Raw genomic sequence first — 14,336 nt, 5'->3', positions numbered from 1 at the left:
GCCCGAAATATCGGCAATATATCTATCTCCTATGGACACTGCAAGACCAGTTGAGTTACTAACAGGAACAAATCCCAGATTTTGGCTTTGATGCTTTCAAAACACACACACTTGCACTGATGTTTTAAAGAATGATATTTCTTCATTACTAGGGCAGTTTGGTGGACTATCTGAGATCAAGAGGAAGATCTGTACTTGGTGGAGATTGTTTACTAAAGTTTTCCATGTGAGTATTGTAATTTGGGTGGTTAACATTGCATCACGAATGAAAGGAAATTTATGGATGAGATACAACATGTCAAGCAGCAACTCAAAAAAAGGGCAATTAAAACAAATCTGCAGTTCATCGCAGCTGATACTATTGTTCCATATTTTCCTGATTTTCAGCTCTTGCAGATATTTCATTCATACATTTTCTGTTGCAACTGTGGGTATTAGATGTGCCCATTATGTAACTGATAATTTCACCATCGAAACCAGACCCTGGTGCTAATATGTAAAATGCTTTTTCCTTGTACAATTGCACCTTGCTTAACTTGTTCCATGGGATTGACTGATTTATTTACCGTAAATACGCATCTCATGGTCGAATTTTGTGGACTAATTTTTAGGGTAAAATTTAGGGAGTCGACAACTACTTTTGAGTGCTGTATGTACCTGCGGCGATCGAGCCGTCTGGAGCTTGGGCGGGTAGGTGATAACTCCACATTCAGGGTGTCGGGATCTCGGGCGGGCGGGAGGTGCAGGACTTTGGGAGCTTGGATGTGTGGGCAGCCAACTGGGGCCGGATGGGATGTCCAAATTCAGGGCATCAAGAGCTCCCATGGGCAGGCGGCTGGGGACAAAAATAGGGAGGGGGGGGGGGTTCAACTTTTACATGGTTTCAACTATTACATGCGTATGTACTAAGTACTTCAACAAATTGTTTGTCTACCTCTATCCCAGTTAGATATTTTGATCGTTCAATGAGCAACGGTTGGAATCACAGTATTTGTCAGGAATGAAATTGTGCAGGATCTTCTGTCGAATATTGGCAACTTGCTGTAAATGTTAACAGCTTAAGTGTTACCATTCACGCACTTTTTCTGTGTATTCATGATAATGTCAACACAAAATTGCACCTGGAACTACCTCTTCAAATGGAATGCCTTGAAGATCTCAAGCCAACAGACAGTTTGGAAACTGTTAGTAACTCAACTGGTCTTGCAGTGTCCATAGGAGATAGATATATTGCCGATATTTCGGGCCTGGGCCCTTTTTCAAAGAATGAGCAAAGATTAAAAATTAGGAAATCTCAAATTTCTGGAAGTGTACCAAGGGCTAATGAGTGATACTGGTGAGCAGGTTGTGAAGCAAATTTGTTTTTCACCACAAAATGCACTTTTTGAGATGTGAACAGCAAAGAAAGATTGTTACAGGATTGGTATGCAAAATCCTTTTGGATTAATCCGGAGAAATTTGTTTGAAAGGAAATGTAAATTCGCCAAAACGATCTGGAAATGAAATCACTACCGCCACTGGTGACTGTGAATTAAATTTCTGTGAAGGGCTGTAGTGGTTAGCACAGCGCTGTTACAGCGACGGGGACCAGGATCTGTATCCTTTGCTGTCTATAAGGAGTTGGCATGTTCTCCCTGTGTGTGAATTTCATCCAGGTCCTCCAATACCATCTGCATGTCTAAAAAATTAATTTAGTCCAAAATGTATCTAGTTTATTCATGATTTTTTTTGTGAATCCTCTTTATCATTCGTCCTGATCTATCAAATCCACCATTGTCCACAGAACATTGCAGCACAGAGAAAGGGCCTCGTGCCCATCTAGTTCATGCTATTATTCTGCCTACTCCCATTGACCTGCACCCAGGCCATAGCCTGCCATACTCCTCCCATCCATGTACCCATCAAAATCTATCGTTAATATTGACATCAAGATGGCAGCGATACCGGAGTGAGGGAGCGGAGATGCAGCGTTCCCGCGAGGTTCAACTGCCCAGTCAACTCTCCGAATGGGCTTTGAATGGCCTGTTGTGGGAGCCAATGAAGGTTATTTGAATCCTGCAACCGTGGGTCTACGCTCAAGATCGTGGCGCCTATTAATCGGCAGCAACCACAAGGGGCTGCAGAATCTGGAGAAGTGGAGGACTGGAGCAGTGCACCAGAAGATGGGAAGTCCACCCCCACGCGCCACCCCCCACCCCCCCCCCCCCCCCCCCCCCCCAGTCTGAGAGGGAGAAGCAGAGGAGACAACCTGCGGGAACGGTAGCCACGGTGGCAGACCAGTGAGGGGCCTCTGCGCCTGAGGGACCAGTGCATGTGGCGGGCTGCTGGAGACTCGAGGCGAGGAACCCGCAGAAGCTGTGAGACTGCTGTCAGGAGACTCGTGGTGGGCTGGAGACTGGTTCGAACTGGCAAGAGGAGAACCAGGTATCACATCCAGGATGCCGAAGAGTTCCTGACAGTGTCGGATGTTTGGATCTGGAGCTTAGGTTGCCAGTGATTTGGACTGGACTCTGTGTGACTGCGGCAGTGCTGGAGCCGAATCTACAGACACTCGGTGTCTCAAGGAGGGACTCTCTTTTGCTTCTCTCTGACTACGTCTGAGTGTATTTAAGACTGTAAAGAGGCCCTTAGGCAATTCCTGCCGGTGGTAAATCTGTCTGCCTTGCAGCAGACAATAAGAAATTTCATGTAATATGACACTGTTTTATAACTATTGAATCTTAAAACCCACATTCACTGCTTCCACTTGCAGGTCAATCCACATTCTCTTCATCCTTTGAATGAAAATGTTCCACTGAATGTTCCCCTAAACATTTTACCTTTCACCCATGGCCTCTCTTTCTTGTCTCATCTAATCTCAGCGGAAAAATCCTGGTTGCATTTACCCTGTCTATATCTCTCGTAATTTTATATTCCTCTTTCAAATCTCCCCTCATTCTCTGACAGCGCAGGGAATAAAGTCCTAACGTATTTATCCTTCCCCTTATTTCAGCTCTTCAAGTCCTGGTAACAGCCTTGTAACTTTTCTCTGCACTCCTTCAATCTTCTCTGTAGGTAGGTGACTAAAACTGCACACAATACTCCAAATTTGACCTCACCAAAGCTTCGAACAACTTCAACATAATATCCCACCCCTTGCACTCGTGCCTTATTGATGAAGACCCATGTGCAAACCTGGCTGCCTATAAATTTTTTAAAAAGATACAGCATGGTAACAGGCCTTTCCAGCCCGTGCTGCCAAAATACATTAATTAATCTGCAAACCCTGTTCGTTTTTGGAGGATAGGAGGACACTGCAGCACCCAGAGGAAACCCATGCAGACGCAGGTACAACTCCTTGCAGGCGGATCTGGATTTGAACCTGAGTCACTGGCACTGTAATAGCTACTATGCAAATCACACCGTCCTCTGAAGGTCTCTTTATTCACTTCTGGAGGCGTCCAATCACGTGGCCTGACCCAATGATTCCAGTATCTCGTGAACAAGACCCCAACAGTGCCATCAGGTTTGCAGATGATGTGAGACTAGTTGGCCTCATCAGCAATAACAATGAGTTACAGTACAGAGAACTGGTGGAAACTCTTGTGCGATAATAACAACCAGATTCTCCAATGTGGATGACCATCCTCCAATACACCAACTCTCTAGTGGAGAACACCGAGTTCCTTGGACTCCATTTAAATCATGACCTCTGCTCCCTTGTCAGGAAGGCACAACAGCAACTGCACTTCCCGAGAAAATTGAGGCGGTCAAGGCTACCAGCCACCATCCTGTCAACTTTCTCCAGGAGCTCTATCAAGATCATCCTTGCTGGTTGCATTCCAGTGTGGTATAATTACTCTGGACTCTCGAGCATTGGATTGGACGTCAATCCACAGGACCATTAGATCAGCAGAGGGGATCACTGGGGTGTCCCCCACCCCCCGCCCCATCAATGTGATGTACCAGGATCGTTGGAAGAAGCGGGCATGCAAAATCGTTAAGGTCCCCTACCTCGCATTATCCCTGCACACAGCATCTTCCGGCTACTCCCGTCAGGAAAGAAGTACAGAAGCATCAGAGCCAGAACCACCAGACTGTGGATCAGCTTCTTCCCACGGGCAGTGAGATGCTGAAGGACTGACGAGATGCTCATTACAAAATCCCTCCAAGTGTCTGCTATTTATTTTTACGAATGTACTGCATATAAATCGCTTGTAAATATATGTGCTGTCTCTGTATGTGCTCGCGTGGTTTTTCACCGTTTCATCCAGTTGAACGTTACAAATGTATCATGAACTTGAACAAACTTTTGTCCTTCAAAGTGGTCAGCTGTGATGCCATTTTTAATGTCTAAACTTTTCTCCTTTTTTTTTAGTAATGTTTGTGAAGCAATGGAATACCTGGAAGCAAACAATTTTGTACATAGAGATTTAGCTGCTCGCAATGTTTTGGTCTCTGAGGAAAACCTAGCTAAAGTTAGTGATTTTGGTCTTACAAAAGAAGCCTCTTCTACACAAGACACTGGGAAGTTGCCCGTAAAATGGACGGCACCTGAAGCTCTGAAAGAAAAGGTAAAACAAATGTACTTTTTTTTACACTTACTGGCTCAAGTTCTTCCTGTTTTATTTAAAAGATACAGCATGATGACAGGCCCTTTCGACCAAGGAGCCCAATTACACCCAATTGACCTACAACCCTTGGTATACTTTGAATGGTGGGAGGAAACCGGAACACTTGGATGAAACCCACGTAGACATGGGGAGAACGTACAAACTCCTTACAGACAATGTGGGATTTGAACACAAGTCCCAGTCGCTGGTTCTCATGCAACGTTGCACTAACCATACCATGAATTATCATCTTATTCACGACCAGACTGAGCAGGTAGAATACATTTTTGTGTAACTATATTTTAACACTTTAACATTTATATTCCTTCTAAAAAGAGGATTTGTGAGATGACCAAATGATGTAAGAGTTTCATTTTCTGATTCACTTGGGCAATGCTAAATGCAACAAGGCACTTTCCAACTTCATTTACTTCTAAGAAATACATGGTTGTTAGGAAATGCAGTGCACTGGTGCCCAAAAAGGAAACTGATCAGTTCCTTCCTAACATTCTGTTTACGCAAAGAAAAGACATGCTTGTGTGAGTTTGTAACAGCACTGAGTGTTAACAAGTTAAAATGCAAGTGAGGTTAAAGTGGTAAAATATAGTTATATAAAAATTTATTCTAGCTGCTCAGTCTGGTCATAAATGAGATGATAATTCATGGCACGGCTAGTGCAACGTTGTATGAGAACCAGCGACTGGGACTTGTGTTCAAATCCCGCATTGTCTGTAAGGAGTTTGTACGTTCTCCCCATGTCTACGTGGGTTTCATCCAAGTGTTCCGGTTTCCTCCCACCATTCAAAGTATACCAAGGGTTGTAGGTCAATTGGGTGTAATTGGGCTCCTTGATCCAAAGGGCCTGTTACCATGCTGTATCTTTTTAAAAAATACACAAGACCATGAGACATAGGGAACAGAAATAGGCTATTCATGAGTTGATCCATTTTACAACTCACCCCCACTGCCTGGCCTTCCTTGATGCTTTGGCTAATCAACATATTAATCTCTGCCTTAAATACACCCAATGTACCCAACAGCCTGTGGCAAAAAAATTGCATAGATTTACCCCCCCCCCCCCCCACCCCCAGCTGAAGAATTTCCTCGCTACACTGTTGATTCTCACAAGGCACCACGGGGTAGTTTTTTTTAAAAGATGTTCTGAGTGGACACCCTTCAATTCTGAAGTTGAGCCCTCTTGTCCTGGACTCTCCCTCCAACATGTGGTGACTCAAAAGGAAGTATTTCATTGCATTTAGTCAGAAGCGAAAATACTGAATTTGCTTTGCTTTTTAAGGCCAATGTCTAGGATCTTCATCTTTGAAAGGTCTATAATTTTCCCTTTTGAATCTTACATTCAACCATGCCAGAATCATGGGTTTATGTCGATGCCCTTAAAGCACTTTGACAAAATGCTAGTTTTTCTAACAATTGAAGTATCTCCCAGATGTTCACCAAAATGTTGCCTTGAGTGCAGCAATTTGCCTTTGACTGAATTTTTTTAAAAATATGTTGGTCTGTGAGAACTTAGTTTTCTACAGGTACTCTCTGCAGGGATAGAACAGAAGAGCTTAGAAAAAAAAATAAGAGCAGAAAGGCAATCAAGTCCGACAAGCCGACTCTGCCATTCACATTGATCTGGTTGAGAACTCCACTCCACTGATCCACCTGTTTCCCGTAACCCTTGCTTTGAAATTCTATCTCTCCTAAATGTGTTTAATCAGGTAGCATCTCCTGTGTCCTTGGGTAGAGAATTTCGCAGATTTGCTACTCTGGCCTTTACAGCGCCAGCGATTGGGACCGGGGTTTGGATCCCACGCTATCTGTATTTTCTCTCCCTGTCTGCGTGGGTTTTCCCGGGGGCTCCGGTTTCCTCCCACCATTCAAAACGTACCTGGGGTGTAGGTTAATTGGGTGTAAATTGGGCAGCATGAGCTTGTGGGCTGAAACGGCCTGTTACCGTGCTGTATCTCGATATTATATTCTTCAATTCATTCCCCTAAAAATTGACCCCACACCCCTTCCTTCCAGTTACCAAACCATTTGAAACTAAGTTGATGACCGAAAGCTTAGTTGAGGAGCATCTCATGAAGGGAAGGAGTTGGGGTTGGTGGTGACCAATTTTAGAACTTGTTGCACAAATGGCAGTGGTAGATGGATGAGCAAAATTTTGGGAAAGAAGGGGTGTCTTGTGTTACAAGATCAAACCAGCAACCACAAAGAAGGCATATCACACAGGGGTAAAGATGAACAATTACTTTATTAACAAAAAATTCACCTTCAAACTTTAATTCAAAATCCCCCTCTTTTATAACAATGCCCACTGGTCACTATGCAAATTTCATAATAAATTCCCCAGCCTAAACATAACATATGTAATTAAAGTCCAAATTATATTTCCAACCAGCCCACAGAAAAACTTAGACACAAAATACACAAGACTCACAAAACTTCGATCTCAACCAAAGCAAAGATCATAAACAAAATTCAGTTTGTTTGGTAAACTGAAGCCAAAAGATCTTTGAGAGAGAAAGAGCACAAAATTTGAAGTTGTCTTCTTGTATTGCTGCAGAGAGAGGAACAACGGGCTTGGTCCGGATCCTTCTGGCTGCCCTCAGAATTTTCATCCCTTTTAAAATGCCCAACATTCTAAACTGTCCTCCAGACCATGACTCATGCTCTGGGCTTCCTTCAACTCCACAGTACCACCCAGTGGTGGTTTATCGTCCAAGTCCAGAAATTTTTAGATCTTTTTCTTCACATGCTCAGTCCGTTTCCCACTCTCTCAGCAGTCCACCCTCACCTTGGCTCTCTCAGGCAAACTGTCACTTTTTAACACAAATGCAGTTCCTAACATTGATAAAATAACTGCATCCTATTCAAGTTGCTCTTTTGTACACTGAAGGTCATTTACAAGCTATAGGACTTTCATATCACTGGCCACGCACCTATTCACATGAACCTTACATTTTCCCCATATTCTCACCACATTGCCCCAGATTCAACTAGTCACCTGCACAAAGCTCATTGTTCAAAATTCAGATTCCTTTTATTATCATGTAGTAATACAAAAACTGGAAGAGACACAAAATTTCCTCTTGTCTGCCATAAGGCAAACAAAGCATTAGCATTGCCCGGTAAGAAAGAGAGTTCCTTCAGACACATCCATGGATTTGCCACTAGTGCTCCCACAGCCTCTGCAGCCATGCAGACCTCTGTTTGATCCATTGGCAACCCGAGCTCCAGATCCAAACCTCCGATACGATTTTAAATTTGCATTTGAATTTTAAATTAAATTTAGACATACAGCACAGTAACAGGCCCTTTCGGCCCATGAACCTGTGCCGCCCAATGACACCTAATTGGCATAAAACCCTCTGGTACGTTTTGAGTGCGGGGAGGAAATCAGAGCACCCGGAGGAAACCCATGAAGGCAAGGGGAGAACATACAAACTGCTTAAAGGCACTGCAGAATTTGAACCCTGGTCCCATTTGCTGGCACTGTTACAGCATTACGCTAACTCTATCAGGAAGCTTTCTGCAACCAAGTCCCTTTGAGGGTCCTCCTTTCCCTCTTAACCTGGTTCCCATGAGCCAGTCTCCAGCAGCCCACAAGCTGAGTGAGTCCTGTTAAAAGCTAATTGGCCCTTCCCACTTTTGGATGAGGGAAGAAATCTGTCGTTACAGAGAAGGTGCGAACGCCACACGTTTGACATCTGAGGTTTGGACTAGACCCGGGTTAACTGGCACGGAAGCAATTATAGGAAGTAGGAACAGGACTAGGCCAAAAATGGCCCATCGAGCCTGCTCCGCCATTCAATAAGATCATGGCTGATCTAATTTATGACCTAACTCCACCTACCTGCCTTCTCCCCATATCCCCTAATTCCTCTATCATGTAAAAATGTATCTAACCGAATTTTAAATATGTTTAAAATATGTTTAAATATGTAAATATGTTTAATGAGTCTCAACCACTTCCCTGGATAGAGAATTCCAAACATTCACTACTCTCTGGGAAAAACTATTTTTCCTCATCTCTGTCCTGAATCTACTCCCCCGAATCTTGAGACTGTGTCCTCTCGTTTTAGTTCCCCCGGCCAGCTCAGAAAACCTTCCTACATCTATCCTATCCATACCCTTCATAATCCAATATGTTTCTATAAGATCCCCTCTCATTCTTCTGAACTCGAGCGAATACAATCCTAGACGATTTAATCTTTCATCATAAGTCAACCCCTTCATCCCAGGGATCCTCAAACTGCCCTGATGTGGGCTCAAATTGGAATACTTAGCAAGAGTCCATGATCTAGTCGAGTCATTCTCAACGCGGGTTGTCGGGCCCCTCACAGACTGAAATCATCAAATATTGAAGAATCCAACCAAAAAGCTGCTTTGCAGGTTAAAGGGGCCAAGGTTGAGAATGGCTGTTTAATTTGGAAACATTAAACAGATGCAAAAACTAACATTGTGAAAGAATCCTTTTTTTTGGTTACAGAATTTTTCTACAAAATCAGACGTTTGGAGTTTTGGGATTCTTCTATGGGAAATTTACTCTTTTGGGCGAGTGCCTTATCCCAGAATGGTAGGTTTACTTTTCAACTTGTTAATAAGGGAAGTTGTCCATTGTTTTGCAAGTAGACTGAGGAGCAAAGATGAATTCAATTTGAGAAAGCCATATCATTTATTTGTGTAATTATAATTAATTATATATCATTGTGCCTTTGAATATTTTTGAAGTTAACAAAATGATTCAAAATCTTGACTTGTGGGAAATGGCACATGTCTCCCACATGTCTCAAGGGCTGGTGAAGGATTTATTCCGGTGACTTCAACTCCTGTCTGTTTGAGTGATCAGAAGGTGATCAAAGTGATCAGAAGGTGGCAACAGCTGAAAACTGTGTTCAGTCTTGCACTTCTTTGCTGGATGCCTGGCACACGTCGCAAGAGGTTGGGCAGGCTCGGGTTCATTGATTTAGTGTTTCAGCCGCAGGAAAGTTTGGTTGTGATTCTGTTCAAGCTTCTCCCCGTTGTCTTGTTGTGGCTGCATGCACTACACACAGATGAAAATGATAGAGTGTCATAGTGAGAATGGGTGTGCTAAATCTTTCAAGACTGATCAAAATGCAATCATATTTTCACATAGTCATGACTCATTGGTATTGAATTGTTTATTGTCCTGAGAGTAAAGCGGTAATTGGTGTGCTGTCCACGTGCACAGCAGTTAGTTGAATAGTGATGTAGGAAGTTGTTACAAGTCAAATAGGGCAGAATTTTGACAAGTGTAAGAGCAGTGTATCATCTATTGCCAGTTACACATCCAATTGAGTCTAATACAGTAAAATCCCTGTTATCTGGGATTACAGCAACTGGCAAAAATATTGCAGAAAATAAATACAGAAGTTTAAAATTGGTGCGCCTCGATGTTCTCCAGTCAAGCAATTGGCAAATACACACTCATCCGGTATCTACCCGAGTCTGCCTGTGATTCCTCCAAGTGCCGTTCAAAAACATAAAGGGGGTGTAGGTTAATAGCATGTAATTGGGCGATAGGACGTGCGGACTGAAAGGGTGCTGGATGTCTTTTTTTTAAAAAGCCTCATTCCCCGCGCGCCCCCCTCCCCCCTCAAGAGTCATTGCTTCGCCTCTTCCACGTCAGCACGCCTTCAGTCCAAGCTGTCAACAGCCCAAGCTCCGGGTGCGCACCTCTGACATGATTGTGAAGCTTCTAACACCCTTTGGCATCCTGGTTCTGACCTTGGTAACCCCTTCAGCCACTCTCTAGCAATCTGCACCCCCCCCCTCCCACGTGTGAGTCTTTTGACCGCAGTCACCGGCAGCCGTTCCTCATAGGAGGACCTGAGGTTCTCTCAGTTTCTTGAAGTCATTGACCAGCCTCTTTTTGCTAACATTGAGGGAGAGTGTTAATCCTTCAATAGTCAGATTGAATAAGGCACATAGATGTTAATCATTCTATTTTAAATTGAAATATAGAGTAAAGTTTAGTTTTGGAAGTTTAATCCACAAACAGATTGGAATTCTTCCCTCATCCCTTCTCTCCACTATGGCTGGTCCCTCCCTTCTTGACCCCAATAAACTGCACCATGAATAATCTGCATCGGCATCAAGGCTTCCAATTGCTGACGCCCCTTGCCACCTGTAGCCATGATATTTAAAATATTCAGGGTCACACTTTCATTTGCAAACTTCATTTAAGATAGATTTTCAAGACCTGCAGAAGTACCACTTGATCAACCACTTGAACTACAGCAAGGAAACTGGTCTTTGGACTCAAAAAGTCCACACTGGACAATCATTTGCTTGCGCCAATCCCCCCATTTTATTCTCCCCACATCCCCATCAATATTATCCATCTTCCACCACTGATTTTCATGCAACTAGCCCTTCTGTCAACTAGCACTTGAAGATTTGGTCGAAACCATGTCACCAGGTTTTTTTTGGTGGGGGGGGGGGCGGGGAGAGTGCAGTTACAGGTAAAACATGCAAACTCCACACAGCACCTGGGATCAGCAGTGAGACGAGATCACTCGTTGAGAGGAAGCAGCCCAAGGGGCTGCATCACCTTGATGCCCCTCCTGTCGAATATCTCCATTGTCTCGGATAATTGAATATTATGTGGGAAGGTTCCATCAAAATTGTCCTCAGCAAGATCAAATGAACTTAAATTTGTATCATCCTTTCTCCTTAAAACTTCAGTATCCCCAAGGACTATTGATTGAATTTGAAACCTGATCTGGTCAACTGAAGGACAGGACTGTTTTTGTATCTCCATTTCAAAAGGAGATCCCGTGTATTCTGCTGAGAAAGAAGATCAATATCTTTCATAACTGCCAAATGTGGATCTGCCATGACGGCTAAATAACTTGGCGCAACATGTGTTTGAAAATTACCAGTGTGTAATTTGGAGGCATTTATCAGTCAAATTATGCCGCAGGGCATTGTTCATGCCTTAAGTTAGCATTGTCAACTTCCATTATTAAGCAGTGGAAATGCTGTATAAAAATATAAACTAAATTCCAGGTAGACCTGGAGGGCTATCGATGAAAATGACTAAATGCCAAAAATCACATTTCCCTCCATTTGTACAGATTTCCATCTCCTGGCATTAATGTCAACTTTCCCGGTTTCTGCTAATCTGCTCTCCTCTTCCCCTTCCCTGTTCTCCTACCTCCTTTTCCCTCGCCATCCCTCCTCCCCTTGATCTCTGCTGTCCCCTCCCTCCATTCTCCACCTTTCACCTCCTGCCTTGCGACCGCCCCTCTTTTGTTCGGACACCTGTCCGCATTTTTCCATACCTTGATAAAGGGCTCAAGCCTGAAACGTTGGTTCTCTATCTTTACCGTTGCTGAATAATGTGCACTGTTTGACCTGTTGAGTTTCTCCAGCGTTGTGTTTTTACTTCAACCAGGGTGTCTGCAGATTTTCATGTCTTACTTTACCTCCAAATGTAACCAGTAGAATGCAGTATGCTTTTAACAGTATTTAATTATAGAGACAAAATTTAATATTTTCAATCAGATTATTAATCCACTCACTGCCTATAAGTAACACACTTTTAAATAGCTTAAATTACTTTTTTTAAAAATTGATGTTCTTGTTATATTACCAAAGTTCAGTAATTTGGAAGAATTTTTCAAAATATTTCTCAATGTCCAAAAGGAATGGTTTCATCTTGCAGAGAATTTTCAAATTCCAGAAAGTTGTCGATTAGTGGAAAGTCAAGTAGTTTGCATTGCCTTGTGATCATTTTATGGGCAAAGCTAGCTTTTACCCTGATGTTGCTTTATACTGGACATGATTTTTGTTTAAAATTTATTTTGCACTGATTTTATGCAAACTTCATTGGCACAAGCACATATCTGCCCTATTTTTGCATGCCACTTAATAAATTTCTAAATGTAAAATGATTGTATTTTTAGGTCGATAAATTTGTGCACAAGTTAAATGATGTCTGAACATCAACCAAGTAATTTTTGGTGTTCAGTGTCACATTGCTCTATTTTAATCTTGCGACTGTGCTTGGCTCTCTTTCTGGATTGTTTTTCGTTTTCTTGTGTTTTGCATTTTATTTGAACTCTTTCCTGTTCACAAGAAATGTGGTAAATTCGCAGAACTATGTGATAGCTAGTTGTGGAAATGTATTTGAAATCTCAGGTTGAGATGTCTTAAATCAAAGAATATGATGGGCATTTGCACTCTGGGCCATGTTATTTTTTCATTAATCCTTTAGCCTCTGAAGGACGTGGTTCCTCGTGTCGAGAAAGGTTACAAAATGGATCCGCCTGATGGGTGTTCAGCTTCTGTTTACGAGTTGATGAAACTGTGCTGGGATCTGGACCCTGGACGAAGACCGTCTTTCAAGCAGCTAAGATCCAAGTTGCAGGAAATCAGAACTACGGAAATGCGTCTGTGACGTCCAGAATGCAATGGAACTTTTTTTTAAAAAAATAATAATAAACTGCTCCACGTTGAACCAAGAGTACTGAGACTTTTACAAAGCAACCTTTAAAAAAAAAAGAACTCCGCATATCATGGCATTGTGTTTCATCCTCAATCCCCAAGTTGTGTACTGTGGCAGAACAGTATCCCCTTACTCCCATTTAAAAAGCATGCTTACACCTTTCGTCAGGACTTTCGGTCGCTGTGGTCTTTGTTTTGTGCCAAGTGCCTCCAACCAAACGACGGTGCTTATTTGCTTCTCTATACTCTGCAGCGTTTGTCCTACCAAAATTTGAGTCAAAATGAGGTCCAGTGATGAGAAGTTTCTCTCAACCGACGTAACTCAGTTTTGTGCTCTGCTTTCCCGTCTAAATTTGCTTTGCCAGATTTTGTTTTTTTAAACGTGTAGTTTTTATACAAGAAAAATGAGTTTTCAGTTTCCTGTTCAGTAATGCTCCACTGATTTGAAGTAAACTCATTACATGTGTAGTGTGGGATGTGTTCATTTCTATCAGTGAGCTACATTCATTTTAGCTGCCAAGACTGAGATTAAAATAATGAAATAAACCATTCCATATGGATCATTTCTAAATGGCTGTTATGTTTTGATTGAGATTTATGAACTTGGAAGAATATTTTTTTCCTGCTGTCTGTCATATTCCATTATAACCTCCCTGGAATTCAACAGAAAGGATACGGGAATGGATCCATAGGACTCTACTATGCTCTGATATTGCCTGCCTTGCAGACAGCTGTCAACAGGTGCTGAACCACAACCAGAAACTGAATTAATGTTTTCTCCCTAAAGTCATTTGTAAATGGCAAGATTACAGATTTTTTTTGGATTCTTTCACCTGTAGATAAAGTCAGTGGATACGTATTTGCAACATGAGATATGTGAAATAAAGGTAATTAATTTCACAGCTGCATTGGAGATGTCACAAGTGGTTCATGTTTATCTGTTTATCATTAAAAGCGCGAACTATTGGGGGCGGGGGGAACACTCAATAACATACCACATATGCCAGCGTACAAGACGACTCTGTATAAGACGACCCCTTGAATTTCCACCTAAAATGTCGTTTTTGAGGTATACTCTGTATAAGACTACCCCGTAGACCTTAACCAACTGGCCTCTGGACTGAAGCTGTCACGATATTAAAAGCAAATAACTCAATTGAGGTGGAAATTTTAATAGCATATTAAACAGGCCATTTAAAGCTTGCACAGAGCCGACGGCAGTCAGACTGGGCTGTTAAGGTTTGGGTTTTAGAATACGACCAC

General features: G+C 42.5%; 1 protein-coding gene across 6 annotated transcripts in view; it reads left to right on the top strand.

The window, feature by feature from the left end:
• The window catches only part of csk (C-terminal Src kinase), a 105,248-nt gene extending 91,267 nt beyond the window's left edge, over positions 1–13,981 (top strand). For all 6 annotated transcript variants that reach the window (XM_069902610.1, XM_069902607.1, XM_069902612.1 and 3 more), the window contains 4 exons: positions 153–226; positions 4,358–4,553; positions 9,091–9,177; positions 12,844–13,981. In XM_069902610.1, coding sequence (XP_069758711.1) covers positions 153–226; positions 4,358–4,553; positions 9,091–9,177; positions 12,844–13,026 — 540 coding nt within the window. In that variant the 3' untranslated portion in view covers positions 13,027–13,981. The remainder of the gene's footprint in view (positions 1–152; positions 227–4,357; positions 4,554–9,090; positions 9,178–12,843) is intronic.
• Positions 13,982–14,336: the final 355 nt, after the last annotated feature.

This window comes from Narcine bancroftii, chromosome 11, assembly GCF_036971445.1.
Source record: "Narcine bancroftii isolate sNarBan1 chromosome 11, sNarBan1.hap1, whole genome shotgun sequence".
Lineage (NCBI taxonomy): Eukaryota > Metazoa > Chordata > Chondrichthyes > Torpediniformes > Narcinidae > Narcine > Narcine bancroftii.
This window is presented reverse-complemented; position numbering and strand designations above follow the sequence as displayed.